The 23,330-nt window shown below is 43.2% G+C and overlaps 1 protein-coding gene across 1 annotated transcript; it reads left to right on the top strand.

The window, feature by feature from the left end:
- Window positions 1-2,101: 2,101 nt before the first annotated feature.
- EIF2S2 (eukaryotic translation initiation factor 2 subunit beta) lies at window positions 2,102-19,291 on the top strand. Its single transcript, XM_028734890.2, has 9 exons — window positions 2,102-2,300; window positions 5,601-5,781; window positions 6,904-7,007; window positions 9,255-9,393; window positions 11,107-11,207; window positions 13,149-13,297; window positions 14,543-14,599; window positions 17,479-17,564; window positions 18,837-19,291. Exons 1-9 carry the CDS (start codon window positions 2,286-2,288, stop codon window positions 19,010-19,012), a joined length of 1,008 nt encoding a protein of 335 aa, XP_028590723.1. The 5' UTR covers window positions 2,102-2,285; the 3' UTR covers window positions 19,013-19,291.
- Window positions 19,292-23,330: the final 4,039 nt, after the last annotated feature.

Raw genomic sequence — 23,330 nt, 5'->3', positions numbered from 1 at the left:
ATATTAAATGAATGTGTGTTTTTTTAAATAAGAAAGAAAAGGACAACCAAAATGATCAAGGGGTTGGAGTGACTCTCTTGTGAAGAAAGGTTGCAACATTTGGGACATAACAGTTTGGAGGAAAGGTGAGTTAAGAGATGACATGATCGAAGTTTCTAAAAGTATGCATGGCATGGGGAAGGTGGGTTGAGGAAACTTTTTCACCCTCTCTCATAACACTTGTGGGCATCCAATTCTGCTTGGCAATGGACTCTCATTGATCCACATTAGATTTGTGTGGTTGCAACCTTTATTGTGCCACCATTACAATCTGGTTTGGAAAACTTTGGACTGTATCCAACAGTGCCCTATGCATGAGTGGAACAAATTTTTACTCGGGCAATAGGACTTTCCCTTCCTCTCCTTCCCCTGCACCTCATGCAACCCTCCAAATCTGACCTGGAAGGTCAGGGAACCATCCAGAGCAAATCTGGGAGGTGCATGATTGCCACAGGGGGAGAAGAGGATGGGAAAGTCCTGCTATACAAGCCAAAGCCCACTTGTGTCTATTCTTATGTACTTGGAGAGGAGACTGAGGCATGTGCACGAGCTCTCCAGATTTTTGAATTGGAATATTATGAGCACTTGTACTATTATTTTTCTCTTTGGCTGCCCTTCTGACAGAACATATAGATCTGAGATTCTAGAGCCACTTGTAAAGAGGGCAGAGGCTTGCTCGTACATGGTTACTTGGCTTGGGAATACTTTATGTATATCCATCAATGAAGTCGGCAATTATTTGGTTCTCTCTGTATTAATTATACTTGTGTCTGGAAAACTTTTGTAAGAGTGCCCTCTGCCAGTGGACAACGGTATAGATGAGCACTTAAGAGCTGATTCCACAGCCTGTGAGGAAGGAAGTTTGGAATTAGACAACAAAGGATATGTAACTGCTGTGAAACATCTGAACCAATCCAGTTCCAGGTCACAGGAAGGAATTTAAATATTCACATTATTTAAATGAAAGGGAGCAGAGGAAGAAGGCTCAAATTTACTTAAGAACCATCTGTGTCCCCCAAGCTGAGGGTAAAGGTAAAGGTACCCCTGCCCGTATGGGCCAGTCTTGACAGACTCTAGGGTTGTGCGCTCATCTCACTCTATAGGCCGGGAGCCAGCGCTGTCCGCAGACACTTCCGGGTCACGTGGCCAGCGTGACAAGCTGCATCTGGCGAGCCAGCGCAGCACACGGAACGCCGTTTACCTTCCCGCTAGTAAGCGGTCCCTATTTATCTACTTGCACCCAGGGGTGCTTTCGAACTGCTAGGTTGGCAGGCGCTGGGACCGAACAACGGGAGCGCACCCCGCCGCGGGGATTCGAACCGCCGACCTTTCGATCGGCAAGTCCTAGGCGCTGAGGCTTTAACCCACAGCGCCACCCACGTCCCAAGCTGAGGGTAGTTAACTTAAAACACTGAGGGCCAAATCCGTTCTCCAAATATTTTATTATAATAGTAACAGAAACTATCCTGGCTGGATAACTCACACACGCTGCTCCAGAAGCAATTTCAGGGTTAGGGTATTGCAATATAAATGCGCAGAGCAGAAATAAGAGAAGCAGCGGGTGGGTACAAGTTCCTTGAGCATCGTTTTTGAAGACAATGACATCCTGTCCTCCCTCCAACTCCTGCAGGGGGGCACAAAAGTGAGGATCAGGATTTCAACTCGGGCTCCCTTAATAGATCCAGCACTCAAGTCCCCACGGGGGTAACAACCCCCTGACAAGACTGCATGCATTTTCGACCGGCGAAATGTTCGGATTGATAACACGAATACAGTCGCCCATTCCGACGCGCCAAAGAAACACCGGGTCCGCCCGCAGACTCCACCCCCCCCCCGTGGCGCGCCTGCCACTCGACTAACGCGCGCCGGGCCCCGCCCTGCCTGCCTGCCTGTGACCTCACCAGCTCGACTTCCTCATCCCCTGAGCAACACGTGCTGTAGTCCCAATCCCCGGACTCCTGCCGCGCTTGCGCAGCGGCTGGACTACGATTCCCGAGAGGCTCGGGCGGGGCGGGGCGTGGAGTGAGTGCTGCGCATGCGTCCATCCGGGGTAGCCGGCCCTTGTCTCCTGTCTCCTCCCGCTGCTGATGCAAGAGCTGAGCGCGGCGGCGAGGTGTGCAGAGAGGCGAGAGGCGCCTGGGAGACGGAGCGAGGAGTGACTGACTTGGCCGGCGGCGTTGCGGCCACCCAGAGCGGGGACGAGCCCTTCCGAGCTTCTGCCTTGAGGGCCGGCGAGAGCCGCAGCCATGTCGGGAGACGAGGTGAGGGCCCGGGCGCGCCTAGGCCTCGGGTGACGCGGGGCTGTGGCCGCCTCCGCCGCCGCCATGTGAGGAGCCAGGCCTGAGGCCTTCCCTCGCCCTGGCCGGAGCCCGGCTGGGGGCTCGCCTGCCCGGCCTGCTTCGTGTCGAGCTGGTTCCTCCGGCTTGAACGGAGGTCGCTCCGTCCTCGCCCGAGTCGCTTTAGGGAGAGGCGCTTGTTGGTCCCTTCTAATGGGCAGCGAGGTGCTTCCTCTCACTTTCCACGGATCAGGACATAAAAGGGAGGCCCGCTGGATCCAGGATACAGGCCAGTCCAGCATCCCGTTTCCTTCAGGGGCTAATTCGATGCCTATTCGAGGACACGAGCTCGCTCCCTTCCCTTCCGCCCCTGAGAAATCAGAGAGCGCTCAGAATCTCTTCACACGTTACATCAAACGCGAATTGGCTCTTGCGTGTACACTTAATAGAAAGGTGTAGGGTCACTTCATGTAGCCTTTAATTTTATTTTATTTTTAAAGATAAAAGCCTCTGCTATAAAACGTACTGAGTGCAGCCATCTTGGTTACAAGCATGTGTAAAGGTGCTGGAAGCGTTTTGTGGGGGCGCCAGTGAAATGCACGTTTCACAGCAGGCCTGTGCTCGCCATCACGTAATGTGTGGATTAGAATACCCTGAGCTTTATCCCGACTTCTGTGCTGATGGGGAAGACCCCTGCCTCTTTAATTGGTGTTAAACCATTGTAACCACACTTGATGTGCTTAGGTGTACAGCCAACACATCTTGTGCTTATGTTTAGAGAGTTAGCAGAGCTCTTCTCTCTTTCCCCCCAGTTCTGTAGGCTGGGCTTTTTCATCCTTTTGTACTATGGACAATTGTGCCTGTGTAGTACTTGCATGCTGTGTTTGTGCTAGTTTGTTGCTTGAGCCCCAAACAACGTTTTGTGGAAATTCAGGTTTAGAATTAATTGTGAAGCTCATTAAGTCAGTGACTCTTGGACCTTGTGAAATAAATGGTCTTGAAAAGAATTGGCATACTTAACAGTATTGATTTAAGCTTGTAATCTTGCTTGGAGTAAGAATTAAACTCCTCATTTTAAGTTCTGATCAAGGCAAGCTGGCTGTCTTGAATCAATTTAGGTACCTAGTCTTTTGTGCAGAATAAAATTATCAGTGGTTTGTTTTTATTAAGATTTGTTGATTAGATGGTTGGGCTTTTCCACTCCTTTCTGTGGTAGTGGTGACATCCTGCAGCTTCTAACCCAGAGAGGTGCTAGTGTTTACACCAGGGGTCAGCATACTTTTTCAGCAGGGGGCCAGTCCACTGTCCCTCAGACCTTGTGGGGGGTCGGACTATATTTTTTTGGGGGGGGGGAATGAATGAATTCCTATGCTCCACAAATAACCCAGATATGCACTTTAAATAAAAGCACACATCCTACTCATGTGAAAACACCAGGCAGGCCCCACAAATAGCCCAGAGATGCATTTTAAATAAAAGGACACATTCTACTCATGTAAAAACACACTGATTCCTGGACCGTCCATGGGCCGGATTGAGAAGGCGATTGGGCCAGAACTGGCCCCCGGGCCTTAGTTTACCTACCCATGGTTTACATCCTAAAACTGCAGGTGCAAGATTTAGAAAAATAATGTGCTGCACCTGAAGTAGCTTAGGATCAGGCATTAAAGCACTACTCCAGCACAGGAATGAAAATGCTTCAGATTTTCAAGCATCTGGGACTTTTGTAGTCTTTAGAACAGGTTTTATAAAAGTCTTTATAAGGGGCTTATACTTTTGATTGAGTTATTAATTAGTAGTTGTACAAATAAAACGGCTAGAAAGTTACTGGTTCAGATTTTTTTTTTTGTATACTAGTACATGTGGTCAGCACCAATGTATATGAAGCTTCTGGCTATTTAGTTGCTGATTTATTTTCTTACATTTATATAACCACCTTTCACCTGCCATGGAACTTAAGGTGGTGTATACATGGCTTCCAGAAGGGCTCCCATGCAACCTGTTTACCTCCAGCAAGTTGATGCCCTCAGGTGCCTTCAGACCATACCCAGTACAGAATAGAGCCTTCAGTGGATTTATCCCATAATTATTGTTTGTGAACGCTTGTTAGCCCATTGCCACATGTTCCTAAGTTTTAAATGGGTATCCTTAACTATAATGTACTAAGGTGACATTACCTACATAATCTAGAAATTAAAAACTGTACCTGGCTATTTAGAAACTTTTCTCCACCCAGAAGAATTCTCACTTTAGCTTGATGAGTCAAGAGTATTTTAGCCCATCATTTTTATGAACATTTTGAGGAGTCATCACTACAGCTGTTTTTATAAGTTCTTGGACTAAGTATGTGATGCATGTGCTGCTGTCATTCATGGCACCACTGGGTAGCAAACTAAAATATCTACATAAGATTGTTTTAAAATATTGCACAGAAAAAGACCAAATTCACAATAAGACTAATGAAAATTTCACAAGGGTTATATGCATGCTTGTTTATTATCAGTGTATCTGGCACAATGTTGAAATCATTTGGAGAGCTATGAAATATATGCAGTTCTTTCTGCATGAGACTTGCATGTCTTCCAGTAATGTAAGAACCAATCTGTAGTGTCATAGTGGATACTAAGGGAAAACATTCATCCTGCTCTCAACATTGCAGTGCATGCTGGGGGAAGCAGTCCAAAAATGCATTTAATAGGCAAACAAGTTTATTGTGGAGAGAGAAATAGTCAGAATGAGACTATTAGTTTAATTCTTAAGGCACAGAGGAGATTCTTGAGATTTTGCTTTTGGCCTCTAGTTTGTTTCCTCCCTGCCTGGCAGAAGCAAACACACAACAAGTGGTATGTCAGAAATAAATCAAGGCTTATTAGGTTTATTTCTGGCTTACTGCTTATGGTTTGTTTCAAGTAAGTCTTGGTCCTGGTTCAGATGACAGAGAAGCCATGCTATGGCTTGTGGGAGGCATTTTTATGTTTAAAACATGGTTTAAGACAAATTGCTGGTTATTGTGATGTGCAAACCAAGCCATTATCTGTTAGAGAAATATTGAAATGCATTTTCTTTTTAAAAAACTCCTGTTAAACTAAACTTTGAATTCTGCAAGATAGTAGAGCATCTTCACCCCCACCTTGGTTCAAATTATGAAACTCCTTGCAGGTCATGGTGGAAATCTTAACTTTAATAGAATGTTGGTTGCTTAAATATAGGTGGTAAACTAGCTTAAGCTGGAGAATTGTTTTAAAAATAGTTTTAAAGTTGCATAAGAAAACTTGTTTGTTGTAGATGATTTTTGATCCTACTATGAGCAAGAAGAAGAAGAAGAAAAAGAAGCCCTTTATGCTTGATGAAGAAGGAGGAGATGCACAAACAGAAGAAATGCAGTTATCAGAAACAAAAGAAATGGAGCCAGAGCCAGTGGAAGACAAAGACACAGAAGCAGATGAAGAGGACAGTAGGAGAAAGGGTAAACTAAAATCTTCATACCTTGGGTTACAGCCACTTCAGGTTGCGTTTTTTCGGGTTACGCATCCCCCGAAACCTGGAAGTACCGGAACGGGTTACTATGTGCAGAAGCACCGAATCGCAACCCATGCATGCGCAGATGCGTCGCTGCGGGTTGCGAATGCTGCGGGTTGCGAACGTGCATCCCGCACGGATCACGTTCGCAACCCGAGCATCCACTGTATACGGTAACTAAATCCACCTTGCCTTGCAGTAGTTAAATTTACACGGGATAACCTCATGTTTGCTGCCATGACTTCCTTGAATTTAGGAAGCAAAGGTCCCAATTCTGCTATTCACATGCAGAATTAGGTACACCAAACCCACTGAAATCAATTCATAGGATTGCAGCCCTGGGGACCCCCATCTGCTACATATGACAAACCCAAAGTTGCACAAACAGATTTCCTGTTCCTCTCCTGCAGCCACCTGCAGCCCTCCAGTCTATTCTAACCCTCTTGTTTATGCCAGCCTTCTGCCTTCATCGGTAAGCATTTTAATTCTGTAGCACTTTTAAAGGATTGGGCTACAAGCTTATTTTGTGCATTTCATAAGAATCCTGGTTAGATTGGTATTTTCCTATAATTAACAGGCTATAAAGCAACCCAACAGTTTCACTTCCTACCCCCATTGTTACAAATATTAAAGTAATGGCATGTAGCAATAAACCGTACGTTCTGTGGTATGTCATGCCAGCTAAAATGTAGGCTCTGGTTTTTTTTAAAAAAACTGGGAACCAGTTCTTATTTATACTTTCAGTAGCACACTTTGATTTTTTTAGTCAGATGCTATGTCAGACATGAATGGTGATATTCAAAAGTCACCATTGATCAACTTTCTACACATTGCTAAGGTATTGCACAATATTTTTTCAAATGGACTACTTTGTTCACACAATCACTTCATTTGATGGCAGCTAAGCTAAAGCTGATTTGCACTAATCTTGAAATGTTGCTGCTGGGTGCAGAAAGGTCTGGAGAATTATTCCTGAATTATTGTTGCTGCATACATGATATTGATGAATATATTTCAGTGTTGCATTTTTGTAATATAATTGCTCTGTAATGTTGCTTTTGACTTTCAGATGCATCAAATGACTTAGACGATTTAACATTCTTCAATCAAAAGAAGAAGAAGAAGAAAACAAAAAAGATATTTGACATAGACGAAGCTGAAGAGGGTGTAAAGGTCAGTCTTCCAAAATTACTCAGTTGTGCCTTTTTCCCTTACTGCTCTTGACTAAATATTTTATACAGCATCAGTCCAGTAGAAGTTTAGTTGGTTAAATCATGTAGCTCTAAATATATTTGGTGATATCTAATACTTCTGCCCCATGAACAGAAGGAGAGTTGAGCTCACAGAAAAATACCTTTCCTTTTCTTGGTGCAAAAACATTGGCTACCACTCATTGGACTGGTGTGGATATAATATTAAACCATAGTTTAGCATGGCAGGAATGAACCTTCTTTGGCACAGGGGTGAAGAGTTGTAATGCAATGATATGGCAAGCTGCGGTTAAGCAAAAGCATCTTAACAGTATGCTGTGATTTCCAGCAACTAGTATTCAGAAGCATACTGCCTCTGACGGTGGGGTGGAACATAGCCATTGTGGCTAGTAGATATTGAGATCCTTATCCTCCATGAATTTGTCTAATCTTTTGATGTCATCCCGGTTGGTTGACATCACTGCCACTTTTTAACCTCTCTGCCTTGGTTCTCTTTGCTCTGGCTCCGCATTTAACTTGCAGGTTTTCAACCAGCCAGCCTTCAACTGTGTTTAGTTTAAATGCTGCAAGTTAAATGTGCATGAGATGTGATTCTGTTGTATTCTGCTGTTTTCTGCTGCTGTAATTGCCATATGCTGCACTGTTTGTTGTGCAACATTAGCCCATCCTATGTTCCTTCCTAAATGATGTCTTGCACCAGCTGGGATCTGTTGACTATGTACACTCAAGAGTTACAAACTAGCAGTCACCAGCCACCCTGGTTATTCTGTTCGAAGGGTAGGCAATAAAGCACTTTTAATTTTTTTTAATACAGTCACAGTGTGTCGTATCTATTCTAAGAATCACTTGTACCAAAGCACTTAGATACTTGAGAAAAGGAACTCTAGAATCAAATTTTCAGTAGATAACGGTGGCTCAGTTTTCATGAAGAGCATGTTGCATATTTTAGAACTCTGCCATATTCTGGCTTGCATCCATTGATGCCATGCTACTGATGGAAGACTTAGAATCATAGAATCATAGAGTTGGAAGAGACCACAAGGGCCATCGAGTCTAACCCCCTGCCAAGCAGGAAACACCATCAGAGCACTCCTGACATATGGTTGTCAAGCCTCTGCTTAAAGACCTCCAAAGAAGGAGACTCCACCACACTCCTTGGCAGCAAATTCCACTGTCGAACAGCTCTTACTGTCAGGAAGTTCTTCCTAATGTTTAGGTGGAATCTTCTTTCTTGTAGTTTGGATCCATTGCTCCGTGTCCGCTTCTCTGGAGCAGCAGAAAACAGCCTTTCTCCCTCCTCTATGTGACATCCTTTTATATATTTGAACATGGCTATCATATCACCCCTTAACCTCCTCTTCTCCAGGCTAAACATGCCCAGCTCCCTTAGCCGTTCCTCATAAGGCATCATTTCCAGGCCTTTGACCATTTTGGTTGCCCTCCTCTGGACACGTTCCAGTTTGTCAGTGTCCTTCTTAAACTGTGGTGCCCAGAACTGGGCACAGTACTCCAGGTGAGGTCTGACCAGAGCAGAATACAGTGGCACTATTACTTCCCTTGATCTAGATGCTATACTCCTATTGATGAGGCCCAGAATTGCATTGGCTTTTTTAGCTGCCGCGTCACACTGTTGGCTCATGTCAAGTTTGTGGTCAACCAAGACTCCTAGATCCTTTTCACATGTACTGCTCTCAAGCCAGGTGTCACCCATCTTGTATTTGTGCCTCTCATTTTTTTTGCCCAAGTGCAATACTTTACATTTCTCCCTGTTAAAATTCATCTTGTTTGTTTTGGCCCAGTTCTCTAATCTGTCAAGGTCGTTTTGAAGTGTGATCCTGTCCTCTGGGGTGTTAGCCACCCCTCCCAGTTTGGTGTCATCTGCAAATTTGATCAGGATGCCCTTGAGTCCATCATCCAAGTCGTTGATAAAGATGTTGAATAAGACCGGGCCCTTCTGCCAGTGGAATGGGAAGGGAAGCTATTTGGGGTGATACTTCCCTCCCCTCCCCTCTAAATCTGCTCTAGAGAGGATACCTCAACCTGTGGAGTAGAATTGGGCTGAGGGGAAGAAAATCACAGCAAATGTTGGCCTTCCTGTTTGGCCTATGAAGCCTCTCAGTGGAGTGGCACTTTTGGATATAGCCTTTTAATTTTGCTGTTACTTTGTATAAATGCCTGCTATTTTATGTCCTTCCACATTATGTTAAAGGACCTGAAAATTGAGGGGGATGTTCAAGAGGTAGCAGCAGAACAAGCAGAAGATGACCTTGATATCATGCTTGGAAAGAAGAAGAAGAAGAAGACTGTGAAGTTTCCAGATGAGGATGACTTATTGGATAAAGATGAAGGTGATTTTCTTTTCTTTTCTTGTGTGTGTTTGCTGTGAGTGAAGGAATAATTTTAAATGTTGGAACAAAACATATTCACACCTAGTAGAGTGGAAGAAAATCTGTCTTTCATAACATTTACTTCCACAGTAGCTCCAACTTCACCATACAGTTCAGCATTTATGTATGCAGCCATCTTTCCTTCTATGTTGTTTTCTTTCTATGTCTCTCCCTCCCTCTCTTCCTCTCTTCCTGCTTGCTCAGAATTCCAATGGGGTCCCATGGAGGAGGAACTCTTTTGAAACTCTCAATAGGATCTCACTTTCAGTTGTCAATCAAAACCAGGGGTCAGCAACCCAAGGCCCATGGGCTGGAAGCGACCCACGGAGGTCGCTTGACCAGCCTCTGAGCTGCCCCAGAACCGAGCCGCGCGCTGCACTAAACCAGCGCAGCACGGCATGGGAACTCACTTCCACAGCGCCGTAAATCATGTCTGCGCATGCGCAGACGCTGGAAATCGCAGGCACGTGTGCTCACACGCAATCCGGCCCACGCAGGGGTCTCCACAGGACCGATCCGGCCCAGGCAAGATAAACCTTGCTGACCCCTGATCAAAACAATGGGAGGTCATTTCTTCAAAGCTAGTATAGGTAGCAACTGATTTGCTGCAGGGGTTACTTTCCAGACCCCTGCATGTCTTGTTGGGACCCATGTAAGGCTGCACCACACCACCCCTTTTTGTGCTGTTTTTGGGGCACTTCGGGTTCAGAGCAATGTGCTGTTGCACGCATAGTAGACACGCCTAAAACAGTCATTGCCTGTATCTAAAATAACCATAAACTTAAGCCTTAATATAATTTTCTCCAGGAAACCCTGGGACTCTTTGTGTATACTGAGAACTGTTTTTGAGACACCGAGGCTACTTTGAACTAAAATTCCCAGAGTTTCTTGAGAAAAGCTGACAATATTGCATCTTCCTTCCTCTATCCTCTTTTGTTTGTGGATTTAGGTTGCGTGCACATCTGCACTCATGGCTTCTCTCTTCAAACCATGAGTTGTAACAAAGCAAGGTTTGTGTTCTTGGCTTTATACACATGATTTGTTTAGGGCAGGCATGGCCAAACTCAGCTCTCCAGGTGTTTTGGGACTATAGTTCCCATCATCCCTGACCACTGGTACTGTTAGCTAGAGATGATGGGAGTTGTAGTCCCAAAACATCTGGAGGGCCAAGTTTGGCCATGCCTGGTTTAGGGGGAACAAACCATGATGCTGGGTTTGCACAAACTACTAAGCCAAACCATGGCTTAGTTCCTGGTAGTGCGGCAGCAGCAGGGCCAGAGGAAGGAGCAAAGCAGCCACAGATTTCTAAATAAACACCAGCATGCTTGTTCGTTCATGATAAGCCATAGTTGTGCACAAATCATGCAAGTGCCATTTTTATTTGCTTTAGCAAATCTGAACATTTTCATTCCCCCCCCCCCCTAAAATTAATCACTATTCACATATGCCAAACACTTCCATGGGAAGACAAGGGAGAGATGCTATGTGTTTCCCTTCCAGAATGATCCGGTGTTACTTTAGATGATCCCTTAACTTTCAATACTAGTTTCTGCCTGTTGTTAGTTGGTTGAAAGTTTTCTTTTGTATCCCACGCTTGTAAAAGTAAGTGACACTTTGTCCAAGACCAACTGGAAGACAGTTCCTTCGATCTCAAGTATATTTCTTGCTCTACAGCATTGGAGGATGAAGACAGCAAAAAAGATGATGGAATCTCCTTTAGCACTCAGTCGGGACCTGCATGGGCAGGCTCAGAGAGGGACTACACATATGATGAGGTAAATAGTTTATATGCCTCTTACTAATCTGTTTCTGTCGATAGCTTGTTTGGGGGGCATGTGGACAAATATAGCCTAAAATTGCTTTCAATTTATATAAGGCTTGGTGCATTTTGTTAAACTTGGGCTGTTGTTGCATGAACAAAGGAGAATGAATTATTTCTGTAGGGCGTTAATCAGGAGGTCATGAAGTACATTCACATACACTTCAGTGAGAGTTCTTAACACTGTCTTTCTGGACAGGAAGATTATGTTCATCGAAGTCACATGCTTCCTGTGGCACAAGCAGTTGCCCTGTGACAAAAAGATATGTTTTGGAAACAGAAGAGTGGGCTCTACTCCTGTACACTTAATTCAAAAAGGTCAAGAATAAGGTTATTTCTCATGTTTAAAGCAACATGCATGCCTGTCAGCACAGCTCTGAATGAAATATAGGGGCTGAGGCATAGAGGACTGAATATGGTGTTAAACTAATGTAACAACTGATGTGAATAGGGCCTGTTCTGCCCTTTCCTAAGGCAAAGAGCATTCCTTGTTCAGCCCTAACTCCTGCCCAGAAACATGTGCACTTGCTATCAGTAAATAGAAATAAAATAACTTACTGCAATCTGTGGTTCTGAAAATGCAGAGTGGGACTTGCTGAGGAAGCAGTAGCAGTGATGCAATATGTTTGAAATGCATCTCCTAATTCTTGATGTCTTCAGATTTGCCCAGCAGGGAGAGCTTACACCAACCTCTTGGAGTATAGTTGGGAACTACTGCTTTTTGTGGCCTTTAGTTATGATTTCCAGCCCTACTTCTTCCCTTGCTACACTTTACAAAGCAAAAGGAAGCAATATGAGACAAATTGTTATTGTTTCATTGGAAACATTATTACTTTTTTTTCTGAGGAGCTAAGAGTCTGGTCACTGCTATTAAAAGCTTGGTTCCATGTGTTTAACATACAGAGGACATAACAGCCACTGGTTCTGCCACTGATCTCTCTGTACTAGTGTTAGAAACTGAGATATGAAAGCAAGGAGCTAAATGGCACCTTAAACCTAGGTTATGGGCCCAACAATGGAATATATAGGTCAGGGGTCAGCAAACTTTTTCAGCAGGGGGCCAGTCCACTGTCCCTCAGACCATGTGGAGGGCCGGACTATATTTTGAAGAGAAAAAAAAGGAACCAATTTCTATGCCCTACAAATAACCCAGAGATGCATTTTAAATAAAAGCACACATTCTACTCATGTAAAAACATGCTGATTCCCGGACCATCCGCAGGCCAGATTTAGAAGGTGTTTGGGCTGGATCCGGCCCTCGGGCCTTAGTTTGCCTACCCATGGTCTAGGTGCACTTTTTTAATTACAAGAATACAAAGCTGAAAATGAATGAACTGCAGCTAAAATACTGTATTCATTTTTCACATGGTCTAGTCCTTCCCTTGCCCACCCCCCTAAAATTCTTTAGAGGGCCTCTTCTCTAGTCTTCAGAGAGTAGCTGGAAGTGGGGAGGCAGAAAAAGCTCCTCCTTTCCTTCCACTCTGCAGTTTTAATCTGAGATCCTAGGCGCAGTACTGCATCCAGAGCTCAGAAACTGCTTGCGCTAATGAAATTCCCTGTCACAAAATATGCCTAAAAATGGGAGTTTTGTACACTGCTCTGTGCACTTAATGGAGTGTGAGAATAGGCTCTCTGTGTGTACAGCTGTAGACCTGATTGAAAGCCCCAGGTCAACTCTGCTGTTCTCTGTGTGGTTTGGTGGGATGCACCAGAGCATGAGAGAAGGGCTGTTCTAAAACACGTCACAGAAGATCAAAATCCCCCATCACCCCCACCCCCAAAGCCAAACTTAATATGTTGACTTGATCACTGGAAAACCCTTGCTTTTTTTGATAACAATAAAGTGAGAGATGGTTCATGACTGAAGTAATAAATACCTCCCTCAATGTGTTTGCAGTTGCTGAATCGTGTTTTCAACATTATGCGAGAAAAAAATCCAGATATGGTAGCTGGTGAAAAACGAAAATTTGTCATGAAGCCTCCACAAGTTGTAAGAGTAGGAACCAAGAAAACATCATTTGTCAACTTCACAGATATCTGTAAACTGTAAGTCTGTCTGTATTGCAACTTGGAGCAGGGTGCAGCATTGGGTGGAGGGGAACCATGATCCTTACATTGTATGCTGTATAGTTATTTAATTGCATGGACTGGAGGGAACTCAGTTGCAAGTAATTGAGTAGCCTTACTGAAGAATTAATGGATCGAGTATAGAACCATCTTCACTTCAAAGATGTTTGCTTTGTCAGACGTCGAAGACAGTTGAAGAACTAAACTTAATGCATCACCACTAAAGGTTAATACACGGAAGGAGTCTTCACTTGGGTGTGTGGTGAGAGTTTGGGATAGCTCCGCAGAAACACAATGGTGTTTAACAAAACAAAAGGCCACCTAATTTCTTGTGAATTAAACCAGCCCTTTCATACTCTTAGGGATACTGGATGTCTTTGCCAGCCTCCCACTCAAAACCATCTTTGTGTGTTTGTGTTAAATTCTAATTCAGTGAGTCTTCACTGAAAGCATTCTCTTTCAGAAACCAACCAATAGTGTCTGTGTTGCACTGGAATACTAATGTCAGATCAGTTTTCCGTGTTATTTAAGTCTCTTACTGCTGAAATAGAAGCAATCTGGTGTTTACTTTGAAGATTTATATCTTGCTAATCTCTCCTTCCCTATTGTTTTCTCGACTGATGCTTTGCTCTCTTCAAAGAGGTCCCCGTCAGGCAGATTTTGCTGAAAGTTTTATATCCTGACCTTTGTGTGTGTGTGCCGGCTATTACTTTCATATTACATCCCTACATTGAGGAACATCAACATTGACCCTGTGGACACACATGTACCTGTCAAGGCCTTTCCTGGTGCCCACAAGGTCCCTTCCACTGTCAGTAGAACACTTCATGATGTGTACTTGGTTGCAGTGTGAGTGCCCACGGTAGTTTCTCCTGTTTGCAGATGTGCCCTTAGAGACCCTAGGTAATACTATGTTCTAGGTCAGATGATGATGTGTGGAAGAAATTACTGAGCACTTAATCACTGCATTGAGCTGGGCTATTTGCTTAGTACTAAGTGCCCTAAATATATAGTTTGTGATCGTAACTTAATAATAATAATAATAATAATAATAATAATAATAATAATATAACATATTATTATTATTTCTACCCCCGCACATCTGGGTTGGTTTCCCCAGCCACTCTGGGCGGCTTGCAACAGAAGGTTAAAAATACATTAAAACATCAGTCATTAAAAACTTCCCTAAACAAGATTGCCTTCAGTAAACTTCTTTCTTTATAGATTACATCGTCAACCAAAGCACCTCTTGGCTTTCCTGCTTGCAGAATTGGGTACAAGGTAAGCACCTTCCACTTCTGCAGTGTGTACTCCAGTGTTTCCTGAATGCAGGTGTTAGCTGTCTTCCCTGGGTAAACTATTTTAAAATTCGTTCTCTCTCTTCTGGAAGTTAAGTAAACTTGCTATTAAAGGTGTTGCTTTTGCATATTTAGATTTGAAATTCAAGTATCTTAAAGTGCTATGGGCTTATGGGAGGAAAGGTGGGAGTTGTTTGCAAGAAGACCATATTTTCCCTTGGGGCAGCTGCTAGTACCGTTCATGAGCTTGAAGGTTTCTTGCAGCAGATATTTCTTAAAGGTACAGATGCATACTACTGCTTCTAAATGCTAGTAATTAAACTTATCAGGGGAGAAATAAACAAGTACTTTGCAAGGTAACCAGTTCTGCATCCTTTCCCAAGGTTCAAGTTCTTGTACTTAAAAGGTAATTTGGGAGTAAAAAAAAAAAAGGGGGGGGGATGGTTGACTCGCAGCATCCACTCAGAGGCATGTATGCACACAGGGGGAGGGGCACAGATTTCTTCCTCCCCCTCAGCTGTAGTCCTTCACACTAGCCCTGGTTCCTAATTTTCAGAAGGAGAGCAAGCAAGCCTATTTGGCAAGTGGAAGTAACCTCAGGCTATTTGGAATCCAGGCTTGATCAAGGTTTTTTTCCTTTTCTTTGCAGTGTCTCTTTCTTAAGGATAGATAGGGCAATTCTTACGCAGGCGGGTTATGATTAGCTTGTTGGCTGATGTACCACTTTAACTCTTCTTCCTTGCAGATTGGGATTAGATGTGGTGAACAGAACTTTGAAGGGTATCCCTGGCATTCATGAATTACTTGAGCTTTCTTATTTTTTATTATTTAGTGAATTTATATACCGCCCCATGCCTGGAGGTCTCCAGGCACAGAATAAAATCAAAATATAAAACCACAACATACATAATCAAAATAAAAACAATCCAGTAACCCCCCCCCCCCCGCTCCCCCAATCCACATTTTAAAAGAGCATAGGCACTCCGGACCACTGAGGCCACCTGAGCCTTGAGCGACAGCAAAGGATCCAGGAGTACCCCCAAGCTACAAACCTGCTCCTTCAGAGGAAGTGTAACCCCATCAAGAATAGGCAATTTCCCACCCATCTGGTCTAGGGAACCACCCATTAACAATGCCTCAGTCTTATCTGGATTGAGTTTCAGTTCGTTGGCTCTCATCCAGTCCATTACCAAGGCAAGATATTGGTCCAGCACTTCCACTGCCAAACCTGCAGGTGTAAAGGAGAAATAGAGCTGAATGTCATCAGCATACTGCTGACAATGTACTCCAAACCTCCGGATAACCCCACCCAGCTGTTTCTTGACCAAAGGAGCTGAAAAAACATAAGGGAGCAGACAAGATGGGAGTCCTTGCTCTAGTTTGAATTTGTCTTCATGTACTTTTTCAAAAAATGCTTTAAAGTGCAACCAGTGGGAATGTAAATCAATGGTAGATGAAGCTTAGATGATATTTGAGTTCTGATTTGGCATGGATGGTGGTTTGGGGGGTCTGTTTTTAAGCAGGTTGACCTTTGCTGCAGCTTGAGAGGTATAGGGCACTTCATCTAAACCTGCTTCAGCCCCACCTCTAGCCTGCCATATTAATAGACCACATTGTAGGGCTGCCATAAGCTATTTTCTCAGCACAACCTCTCAGTTGTAATAGGAAAATAACAGTGAACATCATTGCAGGACTTTTGCTAGTGACTCTTCCTGTCCCAAACACTGCTATAAGGGGACAATGAAAATGAAGCCTATTTTTAAATGTACAGCCATACCTCATGTAACGTTTGCTTCAGGTTGAGCGTTTTCAGGTTGCGTCCCGCGGCAACCTGGAAGTACCGGAAAGGGTTACTTCCGGGTTTCCCCGCTTGCGCATGCACAGACGTGCAAAATGACGTCACGCATGTGCAGAAGCGGCAAATTGCGGCACGTGCAGATGCGGGTTGCATTCCTTTCAGGTTGCGAAAGGGCCTTCAGAACGGATCCCGTTCACAACCAGAGGTATCACTGTATTGCACTAAATAAGACCTGGTGTTTTTTTAAAAAAGTAAGAACTCTTCTCTTTTTACACCAAACTCTTAGAGTTTTATGCGCAGCTCACACTTCTGTCCCTGGTGACTTCTCAGTGTTAACTTGAAAACGACCTGTTCTCTCTACTCTTTTTTTGTTCTGTGTTTCTTTGTCTGTCATCCTCTGCTTATTTCTCTTGGAGAAAGAGAAATGGAGTAAATGGCAATAGAAGAAAAGATACACATAAAACTGCTCACCTTCCATTCTTTCATCCTAGTCTTCTCTCTCAGCTAGCTTCAACTTCTACTTTGTTGGTCTGTGTTTTTCTTCTCTCTCTCTCTCTCTCTCTCTCTTACCATACCAGCTAAGTAAAAACAATTTGCAGCAGGAAGGAAAGGAGAGGAGAAAAAGGAAAGTGTTAACTCTTCCTCTTAAACCACATACTTCATTTCATCCACCATCCCAACCCTCTGCTGTTTCTTTCTCAACAATCTCATGATGTTCTGTAGCTACTCAGCAGGCACAGTAAAGCTGTTGTGAGATTCTCCCCCTCCATCTTATGTTGGACTTATTTTTATTAAAAGAGTTTACAAATTCCCTGGGCACATTGATATGTCCCTTTTGATGCTGCATAGCCTAGTTTTGGCTGCAAAGCTGTCAGCACTCTGGGAATGAGTTCAGCTTTAGCAGAAGTGATGAAGTTTGTTGCCTCCATACAAACGGAGGTATCCTCACAAACCTTAGTTTGTATATGCTTTAATTAGCATTAGGGAAGCTTGCAGCCAAAGAAACATGTTCTATTTGATAGTGTTATTGAGTTCTAAACTATAAAATTCTTCTTTCAAATCAGTGGCTCTATAGATGGTAACAACCAGCTCGTAATCAAAGGAAGATTCCAACAAAAACAGATAGAAAACGTCTTGAGAAGATATATCAGTAAGTATATTCTGCTTCATTTAAAGTTGATTTCTGTGTTTTGTTAGCACTTAACATGAAAGAGGCAAGTTGATAACTTCATGGAAGGTTTCAAATATTGTCTAAAATGTGCACATTTTAAACTAAAATATTTACGCCACCTTTATGTGGATAATGATCGTGAAAAATAATAAATCATACAACTTTCAAAAGAGAACAAACCATAGCAGATCCATCATCATAAGTAGCAATACAACCAACTTGCAATTGTCATGTCTTCTGAAACCATCATATTTTCACTGGTTGCCATATGACAAGTAGTGTTTGGACCAGGTGGACACTGAGAAGGGCGTTATTTGCAACATGAGGCTCAGATCAAAATCTCTACATTGCATCTATCTGAGTGCTTGAGTAGCATGGGAAAAGGGGTCCTGTCTGGAATACCTTGACTCTAGATGGTTTCTGAAGCAATTCAGCTGAAATGTAGATTGAATAACCCTTCTTGTGAACTTAAGAATATCACACATACAAAACGTGTGTATTCAACTGCAGACTTTTTGCTTGCTTACAATAGAACTAGCTCAGTAACAGAAATAGAAGTTTTGGATGTGGAAGATCCTGTGTGGAAGATTCAGTCTGCTCAGTCTCCGGCATCTGCAGTTAACTGGACTGGGGGAGCAGGTGATGGGCAAAACCTCTGCCTGAGATTCTGGAAAGCCACTGATAGTCCAATAGGCAGCAGCAGTTTCAGCAGCAGGAGCAATTTCTGAATTGTCAGAGAAAAAAGTGTTTCTCTTTTCTTTGGCAGTTCAGAGTTCCATTGATAAAAAGTTGACTAACTTATCTGCACAGAGCCCTGTGAGCTGCTTTCCAGACCTACCACTCAAACCGTCCTGTGGCACATAGGTTAAATGTGAGTGGGCAAGCAGATAGAACTTTTCGTGGAGTGTTGATTCTTTAGTACTTTCATCCTAAGGCAGAACTGCATACCAGGAAGATGTATTAATGAGCTAGGGTGCAGTACTGCTCATTTGAGAAGAGGTAATTAACTCTTAAAACAAGTTTATGGGGAAAATAGAGAGCTGCTATTAACTTTAGTCTTCGCAAAATAATTTGTTTATTTCTTTGTAGTAGTACCATTGGTGCTTGAAGACAATTGGTGTTGTGACCTAGGCAATTTGAAAATTATGTTGCCGTGACAGAATTAAATAACTAATCATCCTATACAGTTCAGCATGTGAAATTTTGGTTAATCTCTCATTGCTAATTCAGCATGTTTAATTGTTCCCCCAGAGGAATATGTCACCTGTCACACATGTCGGTCGCCAGACACAATCTTGCAGAAGGACACCAGATTATATTTTTTGCAGTGCGAGACCTGCCACTCGCGCTGCTCTGTCGCCAGCATCAAAACTGGTTTCCAGGCTGTCACGGGCAAGAGAGCGCAGCTCCGTGCCAAAGCTAACTAGTTGGTTGGTCGACACTGGATTTTTGCAAAGTGATCTGGGCACAAAAGGCTGGACAGACTTACGACCTGAGTGGATTTCCAATGTATTAAAACAAGATTGTAAAAGCTGCTTGGCTTTGGGTTGGTCTGTGAAATTCTTGCAAGATGCAGATCCTCAAGCTGTTGACATTTGCTAACTGAATATTTTACCAACTGTCAAGTGTGATGAGAGGAGGTGCTTTTTAATCTGTTCATAGAATTCTGTAAAATGCAAGACAAATTAAAGTTATTATAACAGCGACTCATTTCAAGCTTTCTGTTTCTCTGTTAAAATGACTGCTATGGCAACAATAATACTGTGAATACATGCGAGTGTTGTGGCTGATTCCAAATAATCAAATGTGTTCTTAAAAAAAAATGTTTCTTGGAACAAGTATTATAGTAGCAAGTGAGAAAAGGTAATGAATGAAATTCATAAAAATATTCTGTCATTAAAAATAGATTCTTTCAGGTGAATGACTCCATGGATATAAAAAAAATCTAGTTACATGGAGCAAGCCCACAGGTATTTATGATTAAATCTGCATTGATTAGGGTTGGGTTTCCTGTCCATGCTTGGGCTCAGTTTCATCTGTATGCTAATATAGATAAGTTCAGGGCACCTTACTAATGCATAAGGTTTGGGAAATACGTCAGGGTACATGCACATTATCACTGCCAAGTGCTAGCTTCCAAATGTGTGCTAGAGCAATGGCATCTTCAAAATAAATTGTAAGGCTGTACCAAGTGTTCTGCACACAATTTCAATGAAAGTGTCCACTTAATAATGGAAACCAAGAAGATAATACACCTATTAAACCTTAATTGATCCTGTTTCTTTCCTTTCCCCTTGTTGATGGATCTTAACCATAACTCTTGCTAAAAGGTAAAGGTAAAGGTACCCCTGCCCGTACGGGCCAGTCTTGACAGACTCTAGGGTTGTGCGCCCATCTCACTCTATAGGCCGCAGGCCAGCGCTGTCCGGAGACACTTCCGGGTCACGTGGCCAGCGTGACATCGCTGCTCTGGCGAGCCAGAGCCGCACACGGAAACGCCGATTACCTTCCCGCTAGTAAGCGGTCCCTATTTATCTACTTGCACCTGGGGGTGCTTTTGAACTGCTAGGTTGGCAGGCGCTGGGACCGAACGACGGGAGCGCACCCCGCCGCGGGGATTCGAACCGCCGACCTTTTGATCGGCAAGCCCTAGGCGCTGAGGCTTTTACCCACAGCACCACCCGCTGCCAAATCAATGAATTCCAGGATGACGACCAGGAACAGAACTTGCTGACTAGTAACTTGATTTTTCTTTAGTTTTATTATATACAGTAGAATAAAGCACAGCTTTGTACAAGCTACTATATACACAGAGACAAGATTCAAATTCCTATTCCAAACTCAACACTCCAACAACAAACTGCTGTGTCATACTGCTTATAAGGGAGAACTTAGCCGGTCACCACCTGTTGCTAGGCTTCCTGCAAGTTACTTGGTGTAATTTCCTCCCTTTCCTAATAGTGTGTTAAAAGAATTGAGTACTGATACAAAAACCAAACTGCCCATTAGCTTTGTGTGTATTTGTTTTATCAGTTTGAACGTGCTAAAAGAACTTCTATCATTCTTTGAGAGTATTAATAAGTGTGTGGATAAGAATGCTCCAGTAGACTGTGTACCTGTCCAAGATGTTCACAAAGATGCCTGACAGCACAAACCTACACATGCTTATTCCAAACCAGCTCTAGTTGAATTCAGTGGGACTTATTCCCAGGTAAGTGTAAACTTGTAGTCATGCAGTAAGGGGTGCATTGTCTTACGGATCAGTAACTGGTAGAATAGGAAGCAGGGAGTGAGAATATATAGTTCCTCAAGAATATGTATCAGTACTGGTGCTTTTTAAACTTTTCTCATAAAGAACCTGGCAGTGAGGTCACAAGTTTGCTCATGATTCTAAATTATTGAGGAGGGTCAAAACAGAAGAGCATCAAAAAGGGTATCTCCAAACTATTTGTTAAAATGGCAAATGTGGTTCAGTCTATAAAGTGGTGTGCATTGGGGCAGAATAGTTCAATCTTCATATGCCTGTGACGGGGTCTGAGTTTTTAGGGAGCATATATTGGATTGGGATTATGGGATCATTGTGGATAGTTCAGTGAAAACTGGCAACTGAAAAGAAGCACGTTCATTAGAAGAGGGGACTGAAATTAAACTACCGATATTATAATGCCTTTATACAGATCTGTGGTGTGACCATGCTTGGAAATGCTGTGCAAGTTGTGGTCACTGTGTCTCAAAGGAAGTTGTAGTGCTTGGAAATGTGAAGAACAGGGCAACCCAAATTGAGCTTGCCAAGTGAAGGGTACAGTCTTCAGGGCGTTTAAAAAGGTAAGAGATATGTTAGAATAATATGGATAGAAAAGTTTTCTCTCACATAATACTAAGCTGGAGCATATCGATAAAGCCTGAAGATTGTTCTGAATCCCCAAACGAAAGTAATGCCCGGGACATGAACAAGGGATGGAATTGTAGAGTTGGAAGTGTCCACCCATGTGGTCATCTCATCCCACCCCCTGCAATGTGTCTCCCAAGTGCTGGACCACAGCTTCCCTCATCCCTGAATGGCTGGCTCTGAAGGGAGTTGCGGCCCAACATCACCTGAAGGTTCATAGGCTCCTCACCCCTTGAATAAATGTCGGAAATCTGTAAATCGTGCTGGTGACTAAAAGGTGGTTAAGTAACTTAGTAGTAGTTAAGGCTTTTGCAATGGCCACTGGTCACGATGGCTGCGTGACACTATGCATTTGAACAGCAGTTGCTTGGGAACAGCAGCAGGTGAAGGCTATTGGTCTTTTGACCAGCCAGTGGGCTTCCCAAGAGGCATCTGTTTAGCAGTGTGAGAAGCAGGACAGTAGATTAGACAGGCTGTTCTGAACCAGCAGGGCTGGATTCTAAAGTTTTAGTATTTTACAAATAACGGTTCAAGCAATTTAAATGTTCAGGGGCATTGGGGAAAGAGTCGCTCTTCATTACACTACAGGGCCTTGCTGTGCAACTGATAATTTTAATCCACAGTAAAGGGAAGAGGATAAATCAGTGATATGTATGTGCTTTGCGGGCATTTGTGGTGAGTCCTATACTTTGAAGGAGTAGCATGTATCCACAGTATTAGCCATAGCAGCTGGGTTAGCCATATAAAGCAAGCTGGGGCCGGCTGTTTTTGCAGACCCCTCCAACGTTTTAACGTTTGAACACAGTCTGTTTTTGAATTTTAATTTGTATGTGTACCATCGCACAGGTCAGTTTTGCTACCAAATCATTTTTATTTTCTCTGCAAAGACTTGAGAACAGTAAAGTCTAAAGTCATGTTTTGTTTTGTAAAAAAGAAAGGAAAATGTTTTTAAATAGCATCTGAACTGTAATGAATGATAGATTAAGGTTACCAGATTTTTTCCAATGAATCCGGGGATACTTTTCAATGTCAATGGATTTTGTATGGGGACTGGTTTGTAAATCTGGGGACGTCTGGTAACCTTATGATAGATGTATCTTCAAAAGTTAGTAAAGCCAAGATCAGTGCCTCTTGTGTAACATTACTGTGGCATTGTGGTTGTCTTCACAGGACACTTTTATGAACCCCATCTACATTTACCGCTCCCCTGCTATAGCCTTGCTTCTTCAGTTTAACAACTAGTCATTGTGTGCATAGGGACAAGGAAACATGCCTTCTGGTGGCATATAGAGCACAAATAGATTTTTGATGTTTGGGGTAGAAGTCCAAAGGCGCAGGATGCAGCAACTTTGCTGAAGCCACACAGATCTGGATCAGATCAGTGCCTGAGCAAGAGTTTGCTTAGGGACCTTGGGTATAAACGCCATCTTGAGTCACTTCTAGCTTGGATTAATCTCGGCTGGGATCTTGAAAATTCTGTGCTAGTATTAGTAGTGTGTGTGCATGGATCCTGCCACCACTGGCAGCACCTTGTAACTTTATGAAGAGTGGTGGGCAGAAGGTACATTGGGACTTCCTAGTGGTTTGCATTAGATCAAGGATTCTGTCTCAATTATGTAGCAATAGTAAAAAGAAAAAAGTCCCCCTCCCCCCCCAATTAAGCTATACAGTGGTACCTCAGGTTACATATGCTTCAGGTTATATACGCTTCAGGTTACAGACTCCGCTAACCCAGAAATAGTGCTTCAGGTTAAGAACTTTGCTTCAGGATGAGAACAGAAATCGTGCTCCGGCGGCACGGCAGCAGCAGGAGGCCCCATTAGCTAAAGTGGTGCTTCAGGTTAAGAACGGACCTC

This window comes from Podarcis muralis, chromosome 5, assembly GCF_964188315.1.
Source record: "Podarcis muralis chromosome 5, rPodMur119.hap1.1, whole genome shotgun sequence".
NCBI classification, from domain to species: domain Eukaryota; kingdom Metazoa; phylum Chordata; class Lepidosauria; order Squamata; family Lacertidae; genus Podarcis; species Podarcis muralis.
The sequence above is the reverse complement of the archived record's forward strand: the minus strand, read 5'-3'. Positions and strand labels throughout refer to the sequence as shown.